This window comes from Tyto alba, unplaced genomic scaffold (assembly GCF_018691265.1).
Source record: "Tyto alba isolate M040663 unplaced genomic scaffold, T.alba_DEE_v4.0 Super-Scaffold_21, whole genome shotgun sequence".
In the NCBI taxonomy this organism is placed as follows: Eukaryota; Metazoa; Chordata; class Aves; order Strigiformes; family Tytonidae; genus Tyto; species Tyto alba.
In genome coordinates, this window is record NW_024881295.1 from 19515600 (window position 1) to 19534669 (window position 19070).

Below are 19070 nucleotides of genomic sequence, written 5' to 3' on the forward strand. Positions count from 1 at the left end.
GTGGGATCTGCTCCACCATTAACCTCCACGGGCTGCAGGTGGGATCTGCTCCACCATTAACCTCCACGAGCTGGAGGTGGGATCTGCTCCACCATTAACCTTCACGAGCTGGAGGTGGGATCTGCTCCACCATTAACCTTCACGAGCTGGAGGTGGGATCTGCTCCACCATTAACCTTCACGAGCTGGAGGTGGGATCTGCTCCACCACGGGCTGCAGGGACACAGCCTGCCTCACCATGGTCTTCACCACCGGCTGCAGGGGAACCTCCTCCCCTTCCTTCTTCACTGACCTTGGTGTCTGCAGGGTTGTTTCTCTCACATGTTCTCACTCCTCCCTTCAGCTGCACTTGTGAAGGCTTTTTTTCCCTCTTCTTAAACACGTTATCCCAGAGGTGCTACCACCATCGCTGCTGGGCTCGGCCTTGGCCACTGCTGGGTCCATCTCGGAGCCGGCTGGCGTTGGCTCTGTCGGGCACAGGGGAAGCTTCCAGCAACTTCTCACAGAAGCTGCCCCTGTAGCTCCCCCGCTGCCAGAACCTTGCCATGCAAACCCAGTACACATACCTAGAGTGCTTCACCATCAGTGTTTTAGTTAGGATAAGGATTGTGCCTTCAAAGTGAATTGTCCTTTTACCGTGTTTTCATTCTTATCACGGGAAGACTGTAGAGCACGTGGACTGGATTTCTTTCAGAAGAGATTAAACCAGAAATGTGATTTGATTTCTAATGTGTGTTTAGTCTGTTAGACAGGCTTAGAGAGATTCAGAGAGAAAAATGTCTCCAGCTTTGGACACTATCTATTTTGCTCTGTAGGCCCAATGGACTGCGGTGTTTGAGGTAAACATAGAATGAAAACTTTTAAGTACAGGACTCCCCATGTACCCATTGTAATTTTCACCCTCTGCCCCAAAAGCCTTTAATTCGGTTACATCTGGGTGGATTCCAATCTCAGGAGTCTTCACTGAATCATCAGACACATTTACAGAATACCTTACACCAAAATTTTGTTTCCTTTTCTGAAGTCTGGTGATGGCAGAGTTCTTCCACGAATGCAGTCCTGCAACTGAGGAAAGGATTTCTCATCTAAAGATTCTCCTTTGTAAAGAATATAAATATATGTGTATGAGAAATATTTCACCTGTAATTTCTCATCCTTCCTTTTACCATCTGCTCTGAAATGTGTGGCTGACATAAAGCCTTTCAGTCTCTACTGATGAGTATTTGGGAAGTTTAAAAGCTACCTTAAGTCAGACAGTCTTAGTATCTATGCTACCAACTCTCCCTATAGTAAACACTCAAAATACTCAAACAGGGAAAAATTATGTTTACCACCTAACATTAGTTATTAGAAAGCTTGTGGTAGCTGTATGTGGTGAAGATACCAAGAATGTGCTTGGTGAAGAGAGTTCACAAGTATCAGCTATGTTTAGCTATTACTGAATTAGTAGTGTACGCTGTGGTCTTTCAAAGGGGTTTGCATTAGCTCTCATAGACTTTAAACCAGACTGAAAGAACTGTCTTCCATATCCAAAAACTTTTTCGTGGTGTGAGACTGCACTGCACAGCTGTTTTAATGCTTTCATGAATGTGATGAATTTAGTTTCCCCCCAGATTCCTTTCTCACCCCTTCCCTCCCCCCCCCACTCTTTCTTTCCTATTCTTGAGCAGAGTTTTGAAAAATATTGGCTCTAACCCGTTCATATTTCTTTGTTTATCATATAAAATTATGTTAATGTTTAAAATCAGATTATTTCTTTCCTCAAACATGCTTTATGTTCTTCCCTTGCTTTACATGGACATGAAAGGGGAAACAATATTAAAAATCTCTATATTTGTTGCCAAACAGTCCTGTGTTTCTCTAAAAGTGTAATTTGGAGCTGAAACTTTCAGCTGAGCATTCCAATCAGATGTTAGGGCTTTTTTTTTTTTTTTTTTCCCCTATCAGATTATGAAGTGAACCAGTTATAACTGTAGTGCCGTAGAAACAATATATGCTAATTAATATTAAAGACTGGACTTCTTAAGTGTTTTACACTGTTTGCAACACTTTCCATTTTAGCTCAAGCTGTCTTTTTTGTCCCACATAGTAAGCTGGAGAGCTGGGTAACATAACACAGTTCTTGTTGACTTTGCAACTACTGTATAATACATTTTACCTAAGTGCTTCAGCCTGAGGCTATCCTAGACAATACTAAAGATTAACCTTGTATTTCAGAGGGCAGAGAGTACACACAGATAATGACTGCTTGGTGCAGATCTTGCATCTCAGGGCTCAGAGGGCTTTGGATGCAGTGATCATAGCGGGTCGCACAGGATGAATGCACCTTCCAGATACCTAGAAGCAAGCTTTCCACTTTACATGAGTACTGTGAATTTGTGCATGTTCAAAATGCCTATGTGCATAGCTGGAATTGCCATCTAAAATATGCAGTTTTCCTTGCTTTGCTAAAAGCAGTTGTATTCATTCTCATGTATTGATTCTTTTGAGACATGTCCTAGGAGCTGAAGGTGCGAGGAAAAAGGGGAGGAAAGGAATATGAGCTACTAACAGACTTCTGAAATATTTACTGTGGTTTGAGACTGTTACCTTCTGATGGAAAATGCTGATTTGTAGACCATCTTCCATTGAATACAGTAAAGGGTTAATACTGAAAATACACACAATGTCAGATAGCAAAACTAATTATTAGCTTACTGGGCACCAGAGCTCAAATAAAGACAGTGGATTTACCTCACAGAACTTAATTAACATGAATATTCAGCGGTACCATTTTATGTCACAGAACCACAGTCCCTTGTTTCATGATTTGTGCTCCATCCCTTGATCTTTGTGACCCTTGGGTGCAACTGGGTCCGGTATGCCCATGTGCCTCTTGTACTGGGGAGCCCAGAACTGGACGTAGCAGTCCAGATATATTTCACCAGGGCTAAGAAGAGAGGAAGGATTACCTCCTCCCTCAACCTGTGGAGGATGCTCTGCCTAAAGCAGTTCAGGGTGCTGCTGGGCTTCTTTGCCTCAAGGGCACATTGCTCTCTCATGTTCAGCTTGACTACCAGGACCCCCCCAGGTCCTTTTCTGCAACGCTGCTTTTCATTTAGTCAGCTCCCCCTTGTACTGGTGTGTGGGATTCTTCCGCCCCAAATATGGGACTTTGCATTTCCCTTTGTAGGACTTAATGAGATTCATGTTGGTCCATTTCTCTGGCCTATGAAGATCCTTCTGAATGATAGCACAACCATCTTGTGCATCAGCCCCTTCTCCCAATTTTGTACTGTCTACAAACTTGCCATGGATACGCTCTGTTCTATTGTCCAGGCCATTAATAAATAGGCCAGTGTTTGTTAAGTCAGTATTGGCCTTGGTATTTCCCCCTGGGGAACACCACTAGAGACTGGCCTCCAGCTGTACTTTGTGGTGCTGACCACAACACTTTAAGCCCAGCACTTCAGCCAGTTTTTGACCCACCTTACCCTTCCGTTGTCTAGTCCATGCTTCCTCAATCTGTCTGTGAGGTTGTTGGGGAAGGCTGTGTCAAAAGCCTTGCCAAACAACATCAGGTGCTCTCCCCTCATCCACCAAGTTAATGATTTTGTTGTACAAGTGCCAGGCTGGTCAGGCATCATTTCCCCTTCACAATTTCATCCTGACTACTCTCAATCACTTTCTGGTCCTTCGTATGTTTGGAAAAAGCTACCAGGAGGATTTGCTCCTTCACCTTCCCGAGGATTGAAGTGTGACTGACCAGCCTGTAGTTCCCCAAATGTTCCTCCTTGAAGATAGGAGTGACATTTGCTTTCTTCCAGACCCCGGAGGCCTCCCTGGGTCACTTACCCTTCAAAGACAACAGAGAGTGGCCTTACAATGACATTGACCAGCTCTCCCAGCACTTCTTTAGATTTCCTTTTGCAGCTGGTGTGATTCCAGAGGCCCTTCTTGTTACAAAACCTGGAACCAAGGGTGATCCCAGTGCAGCCAGTGTCCTCACCAGTGGGCCGTAGCCCCACAGGTCTGCACGCAGCCGGCAGCACCAGTGGCTGATGGTGGGACCCGCTGCCAGCCACAGGCGCAGGAAGGCAGTGAGACAGGACTAAGGTCCGTCCCAAGAAGTCTGCTGAACAAAAGGAGACAGAGCCAGAGAACTGAGTGGAGATGAGGCTGAAACACGGGTTCAGCATCCATCAAAGAGACAAGGCCAAAGGCAGACAGGAGCCTGGAGCTTCAGATCTGTGCTTAAGTGGGGCTGATGGGCCCAAGGAAAGAAGGTATGGGTGGGAGTCCCAGGTAAGGTTGGCCAGGGACATTTAGGCACTCCAGACCCCGACACTGGCTTTCCTAACCCCATTTAACTCAGTCAGATCACTGGTACCTCCAGCCACCTGTAAAAGTGGGTTATACTTCAGAGGAATTGGTCAAGGACAGGGAAAAGTTTAATGAAGCCAACTCTTCGCTTTTACATTAGGTAGCATCATCTACATCAGAAACTTTCGTTATGAGTTCAGGTAGAGATACGTGACTCCTGTTGATGTAGTGTATCACTCTCCACAGTGATTTCAGATGACTAATACAGTGCTGATATGGCAGAGGGGACAATTCTCAGTGGTGGTGCTGTGGGGAGTTGTGGTACCACTCAAAAGATTTATTGCCTTTTTGAAGGCAGAATTTTTCAACTGTGTCTCTGTTTTGTGGTTCTCCTTTGTCCTGTGGTGCTGGCAGCTGCGTGCACCAACTCCTCTATGCATGCGTCCTTGGAGAGATTTGTTACACATGCCGAACATCTGGAAATGTGCTTTGAAGGGCCCAGACTAATGTTGGGCCAGATTATAGGTGACCCTTAGGTTACTGGTGAAATTGAAATGTTGCAAAGGAAAAAAATGGAGTTTTCAGAATTACTAAGGAGTTGATTTCATAAGCCAAGATTATATCCATGTTTGCAGAAACATAATTGGGAATTGGTGTTCGTATGTAAAAATCAATATCCACTGTATGTGATGCAGAATTCTTCTGATTATTAGGAAGTGATGGTGGATATTGGAGTGCATATGTTACTGGTAAACTCCATAGTGAAATTTCCTGTACAGGTCTTTTTATTCTTGCCTCAAAGAGACAAGAATGAGATATTTAGTTCTATTTGTTACACTTCTCAGTGGTATATGCTAACATTTACTTTACAAAATCCCAAGTCAAGGTAATTTTTATTGAATTTGTACTGAGATAAAATAGCTGTGGAGGTTGTTTGCTTTTTCACCTGAAACATACATTAATCACAGACAGTCAAAATTACTTTCTTGAAAAATAAAAACAAAAAAATCATAAATTGCCTTCAGAATAGATGCTTCTGCCAAAGTTGATTCTGGCTTTAGTTTTTAATACATCTGGAAAATACCTAAATACCCCATTCCTGTAAATCACCAACTCAAACCATAACTACACTAGTAACTTTGCTACCCTGTGAGCCCAGATGCTAGAGTGGAACATACTCTTGGTTTTCTGTGTGAAAACAGGGATTCTGCAGCCTTTCATCACACTGACTGGAGACTTTCTCTGACAACTGAACCTTTGGGTTCAAAGATGCAACCCAAGTAGTAAGATACTAATCAGTGTATGAAAAAAATATAAGAGCCTGTTTTAAATTCTATTATTCATATTTTCTGCAAACTAGAGAAGTTGAACAACCTGTGTACAAGTATTAAGTACAGCTATCATGCTCTGTTTCTTTTCCTGAGGAATAAAACATTACACTAGCAGCTACAGAATGAAGAATTGCTCAGTATAAATCACCTTAGTTTACTTCAGTTAAATTGTTCAGGTTTTATATCACTGTGAAAAAAAAATATATACACAGCCTTAATAGGATACTAGTAAAAGGTAATATAAAACTGTAAGATAAAACAGTATACTGCTACTAGCTTATATGATTACACTTTTTGGATAGGAATCTTCTGGTCTGAAAGCAGAACTTTTGCTTTTAGGACCCGATGTATGTGCTGAATGTTGAAAGCATCTTGAAATCACTTAATCTGACATCAGGCTTATCTCCCCTCTGAAGAAAATACTTTAGTTTTGGTTATTGGTAGAGACAAATCTGAAGTTGAGTGACAGTATGCTATAAATTGCCAGTGAAAATTTCCCACTTTGTCCACTTGCCACATACCATCATTTTAAAAAAAGCAGCAATTGGCACCCACTGCTGTCACACTATGAGCCATGCAGCTTGCCCAAGCCTCAATTTGTTCACCTGCTGCTATTTTCCTTTGTGATACTCAGATTCTGCCACTAAATACTTTCTCGTGTACTTTCTTATGTCTTCAGTGAAATGAAGGGAATCATACCTGTACCTCTAAGGGCAGAATCTGGCTGTGGTGCGTGCACAGACTGATCTGATAAGGAAAAGGGCAGTACAGCACACCTCCTTCCTGCAAATGCCTGGTGGGACGTGGCAGTGAGGAGCGGCAGCGTCTGTGGACGTGGCAGTGTGCTGAGAGCACCAAAACAGGGGGGAAGGCTGCTGGGGAAACTCCTTGCCCAAGTCCACTTCAAATTTCTCTGCACCAATCTCATGAGACACCAACTATGCCAGAGACTCGTGGAAATGTTTCTGAAGAAATACTGCTTGAGATGTGCAACAGCACCAAGCAATTTCCATTTACCTGCTGCTATCAGCGTTACTACCAAATAGTGTTTGTGGCCACCCTGTTTGATGTGTGAGTAATCCTAGACCTCCCTAAAGCTGATTGGCATGCCAGCTGCTTGTCTGTCTTGAAAATGAGAATATCCTTGTGTTCATACCCCTCGGGAAAGTTGTGGGATACCAAGGCCTGATGGGAGCTGCACTGAGCCCAGAAATAAGTATTAGGAGGGTGGAGAGTGATTTGTTGCCAAGCAGCTAGGCAATTTGAAGATGGTGGAGGATGAAGCGTGAAGTGAAACGGATTAGAAGATGAGTGCACAGTGAAAGGCACAGAGCGGCGAAAGCCTTGGGAAGGGAGCAAGCCAGAAAGAGAATTTCTTGGCAGGGGGGAGAATGGTGGAAAGTAATTCGGGAGACTGGGAACAAAGAGATCTCCTGCTTGTGCGTGGGGACAGAGCCCTTGGTACTGCAGACACCCCCACCCACTGAGGTGCTTGTTCCTGGGGGAGGTTGCCCGTGTTGGTGGACAGGGGTTGCAGCCTCTCTCTCTTGCTTCAGTACTGGGTGCAGCTTGCTGGGGGGCTGCAGCTTGGGCTGGGAGGGGGGCTGGGGCACCTCTGCGTTGAGCACCATGTTGGGGTCTGTGCCCAGTGGTAGCCGCTTGCCGGGAAGCAGAAAGGTACCCAGAAAGGGGAGCCGGAGTGGCGTGGAGGATCTGGATGCCAAAGGCAGGCGTGAGTTTGGTGTGCCGGGATGCAGCAGAGCAGCAGGCTCAGGAGAGGGAGAACACGGGAATTGAGGAGGTGAAAAGAGTTGAAAAAGCGAGGCTGAAGTCTTGTTTCGTGGGTTAGGAGGGTATGGAGATGCACTGAGCCACTGATTCACAGAAACACTTTGTTTTTCAAAACCAATTTTACAGGAAGTACTATGAGTAACAGTTGTTTTGCTAAAGGATGCTGCCTTCTGCTTTTGGTACAAAGGCTAAGACGTGCTTTTGTGATTCTCCCATTTTGCTCCCCTGCTGCCAACCTATGACCTCTTACTGTATCTGTTTATTTCCAAGACAAGTATGTGGGATCCCTCTGTTTTGACATAAGTAGTAAACCAACACCTCTTGCTGTCTCAACACTACTTCCCTGAGGGCTTGGTGAGTTATGAGGTGAAATATATCCTATTTATATTCTCGTAGAGTACCAGAATGTGCAGTACTGAATAATTTATTTTATTGACATTTTATTTTTGCAGAATAGACATTCACACTAACATATAGAGAGCCTAGATTATAAGTGCAAAGCATAAAAATTCATTAAAGTATATATATATATAGTGTGATTACATGAGATCCAATCATCCTAATACAATTTAAATGCATTGATATTAAAGAAATTATTAAAAATGGGACATAATACAAGAGATCCAGAAAAGCAGGGCATTCACTTTGCAGATGATAAAGAGATTGGCCTTTTGGTTTGGTAGTTACCCGCTCTGTGGCACAGTTTCCTACGTTTGAAGCTCCTGTTCCCTGGGCTGCTAGAGAGCAGTGGGTGTGATGTTCAAGTCAATGCGCGCAATGGGGAGATACACCAGCACCACTCCACTTCAGCCCTCTCCCTTCTTACTCATGGAGCAGCACTGAGTGACATCTTGGATGAGATTGTACTTTCTCTGTCAGGGGAATCATAACTGCGTAACTGTCTAAACAGCAGCCAAAGAGAGAGGAGAGCAATAGGTCTGTTGGCCTGGTAAGGTTTTGCTGGGCACAGCTTCCCCTGCTAAAAAAGCTCCCACTGCAGTACAGTGATAAGGAAAGAAGGTATTGAACAAAATCTTTTTATCTGTTTCTGAAACTCGACCTTCCAAACCAGAGATTGCAAGTACTGCAATATTGGAAACTTCATGCTAGTGCTGTGGAAAAAAAAAAACCCAAATATTCTCATTCCCAGGAGGCTTCTCCTTCCTGTCTGTTTGGTGGTTTCTGTTATCCCTTTGAAGTGCTGTAGTTGGTAGCTGTATTTCTGTCCAGGCCATATAGGTTGGGTGGGAAAGTGTTTTTTTCCAACACAGGGATGAGTCACCTCAAAAGAAGAATAACAATTTGCCTTGAAAAGAAGTAGGCTTGTAAAACTCAAGGTTTAGGAATAAGACTCACCCTTCATTCACTGTAGAAGCCAATGGTAGGGCTGAATATCCTACTAGTGAGTACAGCAGTGTATGTGTACTTGTCTTCTGGCGTTGGAGAACTATATCCCATTTTCCTCCATAATTGTTCTAGGGCATGAAAAAGCCATAGACAGAGAATTTGGAGGAGAGGTTTTTTCAGAGTTATGGTATCACAGGGAAAGCAACAATAGAGCAAAACTTATCTGCTCTTTTAACCCACGCTGATTTTCAGAACTGAGAAGCTTATGCAGAAGACCTCCCTGTGGATTTTCTTCATGGTTTTGCTATGGATCCTGGTTCTATGTATACACACGTTTTCTCCTTTCTTTCATATGTGCACTGTAGGTTTAATATTTTGTCCTAACTCGCTTTGGTCTTCTACTTTTTTCTTTCTTTTATTTCTTCTTTTTTGCTTGCTTTTTTTTTTTTTTTTTTTTTTCCTTTTTTTTTTTTTTCCTTCTATTTTTTTCATCGGTGCTTATGTTTGGCTAGTGGCATTGCTGACTGCTGCCCATTCTGGAAAAGTATTCAGCTGGAAGAGTCTAATTCCCCAAGTGTTGATTGCCACCATGACAACAGCCAGGCCAATCAGATTTACACCCAGGCCAGCTTTCACCTACAAAAGCAAAATGCATCAGAGCAGAATCAGTGACGACTTGAGCAAAAGCAGTTAACATGGAAAAAAGAAGGCTGTAGGGTGTACATATGTGTGTATGTACACTGACTTACATCTAATGTGAGCCAGAAAAAGCACAGGGAGTATTATGTATCGGAGTGTACATTATGGGAGTGTTCAGGAGTGATGGTCAGGGGTTGATGCAGCTCACTGGAAAACTGTTCAGTTTGTCGCTTGAGCTTTTCAATCAAATAATCAGAATGGGAAGTTATACCACACACAGCAGGGTGATAACTACGTGACTTACTGTGGAGCTATGTGACAAATCTCTCGTGCTCTCTGGCGTTTGTCTTAACAGGTCAATGCAAAGGATTGTGTACTCCTGTTCTTTAGACCATTACATTCGTGAAAAATAAAGATGAGAAATGTGCGTATCCAACAGCAGATGTGTGGAGGTTCTTAACCTGACAGCTCGGTTGCATAACAGCAGTGCAGATCAATATGACTTTATATTAGCACCCATGTCATCATTATTATCATTGGCTGCTGTATGTGGGGACAAGGTGTCGAGGCTGCATGAAGCATGGGAGATAGGTGTACCCAATCTCAAGACTCACCATGTCTTTAATCTGGCAGTGCCCATAACTGAAGACAATGGCATTTGGAGGATTACCCACAGGCAGCATCACCGCAAATGAGATGCACATGGTGACAGGAATCAGGGTGTATAAAGGGTTGATAAGCAGGGTTTCTGACTGGAAGGAGAGAGGAAGAGAGGTGTTTTGCTTAACCAATAAAAACCACTGCTCACAATTAGGGTGAAAGGACCTTCTCTGCTTTGTGTGGAGATAAGATTCTGTGAAGTCTGACCTCCCTGGTTTCTAAATTTAAGTGTGGAAGTCTCTTTTGGGGTTGTTCTTAGAGTAGTGCTGTAATCTGGAGCTGCTCCAGGGGCTTCTCTTGAGACATTTCACATTGAAGGAGGGTGGAGATTGCTATTAGGCTGCCTTTGCTCTTTCTGCCACTTGTTCTCCGTGTCATTCTCTGTTGTGTCTTCTGAACCCTAACACTGACAGCCAGGTCAGTCTTCATACAAGAGAATTCACCACTGGTTGACATGGAGAACTTACTTCTTTCAGTTTCTGAAGATACTGAGACCATTATGTAAAGTCCTTCTGAACAGTGATTAAGAAAATTAATTGTTCATGGTCCAAACTCGCATGGTGAGAACGCAGTGATGATGGCATATTCTTTACAGTGGTCTAAAGGATTGTTCTTCCACTTCAGCCTTAAGTGCTGGTGAAATTTTACATTTTAGTTTGCATTGCTATGGCCTAGTTTTATGTCAGAGGGAAAGGGAAGGGTATTCACAAGGCTAACTTCATTTTGAAGAAAGAAATATCTCCAGGTTAATTTTAGAGTCAAAAAAGAGAGATTGCCTTAAGGTGGCAGTTCACACTACTAAAAGTAGATTACTGCTCTAAATTTCTCTTTAGGAGAGTCTCTTTCTGCATGGAGAAGAAGTAAATCTGAGCTCATAAGCCATACAAATGTAATTACTTAATTTCATCTGACCATATCTTCATATTACCTCACAGCTGTTCACAAAACGTACAATCCTGTAAAACTGTTATAATAGGGAAACACGATTAATAACCTGAATTCCTGGTAAGAAAAGCTTCACATTACATAAAAGAAAAGAAAAATAAGAGAGTTTTCTGTAACTGCTATTCCAATATAGAATGAATCTGAATGTATCTCTTTCCTCTGCCTTTGTCACCAGTCCCCTGATTTTTTTCTGTCCCTTACAAACATCTCTATTGACCAAATCACCCTCTTGAACACATTTAAATCTGATACAAAATTCAGTACTACAGCCTTTTCTTACAAGTAGTGAGTGAGTGGCTGCTAACTAATGAACAACACATTTAAAGTAATATTGACAAGTATCTCAAGCTTCACGTGGACTTCACCTACCTTGTTGATCACATCATCACCTTTTCTTGTACTCAGTCTGTGAATCCCTCAGTGCAGGAACTATGTTTTCACTTTGTCTGAGAGGTAGTGAATACATTTCTTGGTGATAAAATATGCTTTTGGCTGCCCAAGTTTATTATTTTTCCTAAGTCCAAGGCTGCAGAACAGTCATTTGGGAACCTAGACTGGCTTTCACGCGAACAGAGTACCAATACCCTGACTTGCTGAAACATTCCCACAAGCCTGTCAGGAAACAACAGACTAAAAATGTCACTGTTTTTACTCACCATGCTGCATAAAATAGGCAGAAAGATGGTTATGGTTGCTGGATTACTAACAAACTCTGTTACCAGGGACACTAAAATGCAAGCCAGCAAAGTTACAGCCCAGTAGGGAAGGCTGCTCAGGGAGAGCATTTGGTGTCCAATCCATGTAGAGAGACCAGAGGTCTGGAGGAAGGACAGAAGCATAAGAATTAATAAATACTTAGTATGTTTGTAAACCAGATGCTTCTCTTGGAGGCAGTTTGCATCAGACAATCCCACCACCAAATAAACAAAGTTTAGGGCAATGCTTTCTGCATTCCTTTTGTTCAGTAAATTGGATTTCACAACAGTGCCTAATAAATGGTTGTCCATAGTAGCAAAGAGATACATTTGGCAGTTAATAACATTAAAAAGGCACCAAGTCTGATCTTCCCTCTTTCTTCAGCTTATGAACTGGAGTATTGCAAATTGGTGATGAAGGATTGCACAGGCTGGGTAGAATTCATTCTGAGATTAAAATACACAGATTTAGTTGTCTACATGTAGGAGTCTATAGGAGAGCTAGATGTGTACTTATGAATTATACTGACTGTAAATATAGTCAGTAGAACCTAGAGTATAATTTGTCCAGTCGGCGCTAGGAGCTTGACTCGGTTGCCCAAAGAGGAGCACCCAGTGGCAGCTGAGCTGTGCCCCCTCTGTCTGATTGATTGGCTGCTGGTTGAGAAAGTGTGAGGTGTCCCTCAGATCCTGTGTCACGTCTGTCACTCTTGCAGGAATATCGAGATATTCTAAAACACCTGAAGTGGCAGACGCTTATGCGATTGACTTGAGCCCTTGAACCATCTTTTGGTTAACTAGATAGCTGTCCATTGAGTGCAGAGAGTAGGAACTAGGTTATGTACAAACTTGAAAGTATCCACATTGCAAATCCAAACTGGGGAGCATACAAAGGATGAAAGTCCAGGTTTATAATTTTTTTAGGAAGGAGGATAAAAATCTAAATCAGTACCTTGCATCCAGCTGCTAAGGCATAACCTCCTCCAACCAACACAACAATCTCCCAGGGCATGGTCTTCTGGAAGTCCTTCCAGGTAATGATGGGATCTAGTGTGTTAATGTCTGTTGACTTCTCACCATCTTGAATATCAAAATAAAACAGGTGTGTGACCAGTATTACATTGGCCTTTTTGCAAAGATCTTCACATTTTTCACACTAGTAGGAATAATGTAATATCCGTGAGAGTTACCTTGAGAACTGTCTGGGAGAGAGGTGAAAAAGAAGCACATAGCCTATTTCTCTGGTTAGCTCAGCCTCAGAAAATGCAGCATATTGATTCCAAATATCCTGACTTCTCCTTGGCTGCTCTGTCCACGTGAATAGTTATAAAACCCCATGCTTTATTCTATAGCTTTTTGAGGGACTGTGTGCTCTGTTGTGTACACTGTGTTGTGTATACACATATGCAAATTATTTGTAAACTACAAAGATAGAATTACAATGGGATTATTTTCTCAATGAAGGGCATTTTCTCTCTCCAGGAGGCCATGAAGCTCAATAAGGTGCATTTAGGTCTGTGGGTTTTATCTGAGGACATTATTTGTTTAGATGCTTGAGTATTTTGTTGGAGTTAGAGGATGTCATTTTTTTCTAAATGCTGCATAATATATGTCAATATATAAAAAAAAAAAAAAAAAGGCAACATATCTATATGCATTTGTAATCTCTACATAAGACTCTATGCAGGCAATTCTGTTTTCATACAGGACTGCTGAAAGCCTGGCACAACAAACTAGTCAATACCACTGAGTGCTACCCAAATGCAAATGTGAAATAACAATCATTATTATTGTCAAGAAGACTGTGAAAGAAGCACTGTGCAAAATTGGAACTTTGTCTGTCATTTACTGAGCTCTTTTATGTTTAATAACATTATCAGTGCTTTCTGCTGTATGAGTGATGACGAAATAATTAACTAGAGCTTATCTTCAGCCAATTTTGCAGACATCTATGTTATAGTTTTCTATAAGCAACTCCATCTGAACATTTCCTAAACCTCAGTCCTAAATTTTGTAACTCTGTTAACACAGAAGAGATGTTGGCCTCAGATACAAGTTCTATTTGTCATCTGCTGGATGAGACAATATGAATTAAAGCAACAAAAAAGGGGGTTTGATGTAAGAAGGGCTGGTGTCAGAGGAGAAACTGAACCCTGACCTTCCACAATAAAAATCTCTTCTTGGAACATTTTACAGAGAACAGAAAAAATGCCATTAAAGGCACTGGAAAATGTGTCAGATCTCTTTCTTGCTGCATCCCCCTTACCTTTTTCCCTTTTGCCAAAACATGGCTTTTTTGCTGGAATCAGGAAAAGGAGAAACCCAAGAAATACGGAGACAGTGGCATCAGTCCGGTAGCCTTTCCTAGGAGAGAAACAGTGAGGTTGTCATAAAAACACACTAACGGACACATTTCCAAACAAGGTACAGGGCTCCAAGGAAATTGTTGCAGCTGAAGTTGTATTTCCACCTCTGAAGTCTTACAGCCCAGTAGAAAAATATGTCTGCATATCAAGGATACAAATTGGATTTTTTTCTCATTTATTGAACGGACTCCTGTAGCCAACTTCAATCACTGTTCAACAATTTTTAACATTCCCATGAAAAAAAGAAATCCCTTTTGGTTTACAATCTATTAAGTCCGACGTACAGAAAAGTAGTGTGTTTACTGGAAGCAAGAAACAATAAACACATTCTGGGGATAAGCCAAACCCGAGTGATTCTTTAAAAAATGAACTGTAGATTGATTTTAAATTAAATGTTTAAAACTCATTCTGAAAAAAAGTATTTTGAGGAGTGCCAAACTCCAGGATTCCTCAGGAAATCCCAGTATTAGAAATTGTTTTGCTGTCAAAATTAGGATGAAAAGTTAATATGATTTTATATAGTAGAAACTTAAAGAAAATTTCAGTCACATATTCTTTGATATGCATTGTGTGTTATAGTTACTGTTAATATAATTTCTTTCAACATTACTTAAAATAAATGTTATTTTCTTCAGTCACCATTCTGTGTAATATTTTATTGAAATGGACATTTTCTTGACAAAAATTATCTTGGGAAAAATACAGTTTTTGTCAAAATTATTATTTCAAAATAAAATTAAAAAAAAAAAAAAAAAAGAATTATAGTTGCAATCTATTCCAGTGTCAGCTTCTCTGTGAATACGCTGAAATATTTTAACTTCAGAATCTGACCCTCCTGTTTTTTTATGTTTGAAATATGTTTATTTTACTTTCTCTACTCAAGTCGCTCTGCTTACTGAGAAAGAATACAATTTGAATAGATGTAGTTTAAAAAGCAAAAATCCTAATTTTTGAATAAAGACTTCGTTTTTCACCACCTTGTTAAAAGTGGCTGATGATGTTTTAAGGCCAAAAATTATTGCAGAAAGTTGGAAGAAGCAAGGCCATATACCTGTGCAGTTGTTTAGAGAATTTCACTTACTTCTCAAAAAAAGATGACCATCCGGGCACAAAGCCGGGTTCACGAGTAAACCAAAGCAAGGTCATCAGAATGAAGAAAAATCCAGTCACCATCTCAGGGTAGCTAGAAATAAAAGCAAAAATAAAAGCTAGGAATTGAATCCAAGATCTGTCTGAAAACCCAAGAGCAAGTTCCAGAAGAAGTAAGGGGGTAGAAATTGGTTCCAAAAAAAGGATAAAAAACATATGGAGAATAGAAAGGAAGATTAGTTTGAATTAAAGAATTCTACATTTGGCTCTCAGCCGAGAACTGTCTAAACCAAGTTAAAAATAGACTAGAAATATTTGTCTGTATTTGCAATGCAGCAATTCATGGGCAAGACCTGAAGGAAAATATTTATAAATGCTTGTTTTGTATTTGCATTATTATCTAATTAAATTTGTTAACAAGGTAAAGCTCGTGTTAATATTCCACTGTAAACACTTTTTATTGCATTTTTTAAAAGTGTAGAAAGCGTAAGAGCAAATGAGAACGTAAATTACCACAGGTATTTTAAACACGTGGAATAAATGTGAGGTGACTTGAGGATACTGTTTTAATTTAGGATAGATTTAAATAAAGTATGGTTTCATATCTAGGTATAGTCGGAACAACAGTCTAGATTCAGAGATGATCATATTCACCAAGTTGATCTGTCAACATTTCAGCTGAACAACACAAGAATGTTTTGTGAAGAATGGATTTTATAAGGTATCATCCCTTTTGAGAAATTAAAATCTTGCAAAACAATCTTTTCAAGAGTAATTTCTTGCCACCAGGAATAAGGATTACGGGCAACTGGGAGGGCTGGACATCTCATGGCGTGGGAGATTGCTGTAAAGCCTTTGCTAACACTGAACTTCTATCTACCAAAATAAATATGTGCCTGAATTGGGAAGAGGGGTCCTTATCTGCTTTAGTTCAAAGGTAGAGACAAACCATGATTCGGATGACCTTTGCACCCTGGTATAAACCCGAATCTTTCCTTTTATTTCATTTTTATTTAGAAATATATAAATGAGTAAATAATTGCATGCTTGGACACAAAGTCTTCAATTTTAATTCATTTTTGCTTTTAGTTCTACTCCTAACCTAGAAAGGAGGGGAAGAGCTGACAATTTAAGACTAGTGTCCATGGGCCAAAGGTAACATGGAGGTCAATATGAGAGGATGGTCCTGCCTGGAGAGGCAAATTCCTGAGGAAGGTAGGTCTGTTTTACCTAACGTTTCCCAGTTTCTTATATTCTTCTTGAATTCTTCTCTCTGACATTTCTTCCCGTTTGGTCTTCTTCTTCTTGCTCACAGAACAGGTCTCTTTAAAACTGAGGTGGATAGCACAGTAAAATTAGACAAGAGCATCAAGTGAGAAAAAAAGTCATAAAAAAATAACAGCAGTGAGGCAAACTGAGAATTCCAGTTTCCAGGGCTCTTGGGAGAAGACGTGCCTAGGGCAAGGCCTGATGGCAAACAATGGGAAGGGAAATTACCGCATGTGATCTTTGCATAGTCTAGTTTCCATATCTTCCAAGAATCAATCCCAGATATAGTGAGAAGGTCCCCAGGGTGCTCTGACTAACGCTGACTGGTGTCACTGAGCCATCTCGAGCCATGGCTGGGCTCCTTTTGTGTAGGCTTCCTCAAACAGCTGGTGGTGGCCAAATTTTTCTGGTGCCAGAAACTTCCAAAGGCTATGGCTAATTTTTATCATCACATGGAAAGACTCTCACAGATGCCAGCCATCAGTAGATTTTTTTGATGGGTGAACCATATGATTTCCAGTTGGATGAGGGGGGATCCAACACATATGGGGCCTGGTCTGTCTTTTGAGCTCAGCTTTGACATGAATATTCAAGATTCACAGTATGTATTGGTGGAAAACCTGTGCTGAGGATCCCAATAGTTTTCATGATCTGTCTGCTTCTGCTAATACTGACTTTTTCTAAACCAGGTATAATCAGTGTGGCACCAAATTGCCCCTGCCACACAGACCGAGGCAATCAGCCTAGTGTTTTGTCCTGGTGAAAAATACCTGTATTTCTTCCAGAGACATACAAGCATAAGCACATTTCATAGCTGAATGTATTTAAACCTGCTATACCTTTGTATGAAAGTTAGGTGAAGTCCTTAGTTTATTCAGGTTGCCTTCATACTGTAACAAAGCCTGGACATGCCTAATTGAAATTAAGATACTTGCAAGCTCACTTTAACCTTTTCCTTTTATCGTTTCCAGTAGCATGACTTTGCTGTGCTTTGAGCCACAGATCTCTGCTCCAGCTGTACCTTCTGTCACACAGAGGTGTGTGGAGTGGGTTGAGGAAACCTCTGCAGCTCAGCCAGTCTAAAATAAGCCACAGCAGAAGGGACTTCAGTGACTGAAGTACCATGGGAGCACAATGGCCTGCTTTTATAGTTCCTGCTATTTTAATATCTAATTCTGTATGCAGTAGGCATCCATGCCATAGCATTGGCCAAACCATGGAGAACGATCTCCCTCCATGTATCTGGTTAAGGCCAGGTTCTCAAAGGAATTAGCACGGCTCAAGATGCAGGCAGGGCCTGTCAGGTTAACAAAAAGTATTGAACAGGCTTGTCATTTCACTTGTAAATAAGCATTTGTGTGACTCTTGGTTTTCTGCACCTGTAAGTATTTAAATTTCCTTGCAAAACTTGCTGTTAGACTCCAGTAAAATCCACCACCCGTAATGCAACTGCTGGAAGAGAAGAGCTATATGACTTCTGCTGTCCAGTTCTACAGTAACGAGTCTACCCTCAGCTCTGCTTTGCTCTCAAAAATCATTTGGTAGGTCCATTTTCCTTCCCCTTCAACCTAGTCTAGAGTCTAAAAAACAAGTCTGATGTGTTGTTCCAATGAGGCCAAGTAAGAATAGACTGGTGACACTGAGCTTCCTAGGAAAAAAAAACACGAACCCTATAGGAATTCAATAAACATTTGTGCACAGACATTAGGCAGCTCTTTCAACATGTTATAAGTGTTACTAGGCTTAGGATGATGTGAAGACAGAGCATTGTGGCCAAGTTCCTAACATAATTAATTCTTTAATGAACTCCAGTGAATGGGAATCAGAGATTAAGGAGGCCTGGAATCAACCAGTATTTCTCAAAAAGTCAATAATTCTTCAGTCTCTGGTATTATTTAGAAAAATATTAATCAGCAGGAGGTCTTGGATGCAATGTGGAATTTCAATTTTTTTTTTTTTTTTAAATGAAAGTAATTTAGGGTCATGTTAGGACCTGTTTCCTCAAGATTAAAAAAAAAAAAAAAAAAAAAAAAAAAAAAAGACTTATTTTAGCCTTTTAATTTGAAACTACAAGGTTCAGGAGACTGACTGAGAAGGACATAGAGTTATTCACCTCTAAATTACCTTTTCAAATCTAGTCAAGGTCAGCAGCAAGCAGAATTCATTATCATTTTATTCATTGTCTTAGGTGAAATAAATTAGTGATGTCAGTTCAGCTTACTTTTAAGAGTAAACTAAATCAAATTAAGGCCACTTTAATTCTGAGTAAATGTGTCTGCACCACAATTTAATGCAGATTAACTAATTCACTCTAAATGCACACATTTAGTCAATTTTCATTAACTTTGCTGAGTACCTCTGCAAAGACAATACATGGTACAAATGAACTAGAAGACTGAGCCTTGTTCTTATTTTGGGGCTAAGGGACTTACTGGTGTCAGAAAGTATTCGTCTCGTAGGCTGTGAGTCTTTTCCACTTTAAAGAGAAATATATATGGAGGCTATTTACCTTTAATTTTAACAGGTCTTACTTTAATTTCATTGAGCTGGGGCCAGATCTGAAAAGTACCTTGTTCACTTGCAGTTATCTTTCTATTCATCTTTTAAGCTGTACTTTTCCAAAGGGACTTTTAACAA

At 40.8% G+C, this 19070-nt stretch overlaps 1 protein-coding gene across 2 annotated transcripts in view; it reads right to left on the bottom strand.

Annotated features, from left to right (window-relative positions):
• Positions 1 to 7863: 7863 nt before the first annotated feature.
• The window catches only part of SLC13A4 (solute carrier family 13 member 4), a 28123-nt gene continuing 16916 nt past the window's right edge, over positions 7864 to 19070 (bottom strand). For both annotated transcript variants that reach the window (XM_042795532.1, XM_042795531.1), the window contains 7 exons: positions 16395 to 16496; positions 15157 to 15258; positions 13976 to 14073; positions 12662 to 12789; positions 11671 to 11832; positions 10024 to 10161; positions 7864 to 9406 (listed from right to left, as the gene is read on the bottom strand). In XM_042795532.1, the coding sequence (XP_042651466.1) occupies positions 9269 to 9406; positions 10024 to 10161; positions 11671 to 11832; positions 12662 to 12789; positions 13976 to 14073; positions 15157 to 15258; positions 16395 to 16496 (868 nt within the window). In that variant the 3' untranslated portion in view covers positions 7864 to 9268. The remainder of the gene's footprint in view (positions 9407 to 10023; positions 10162 to 11670; positions 11833 to 12661; positions 12790 to 13975; positions 14074 to 15156; positions 15259 to 16394; positions 16497 to 19070) is intronic.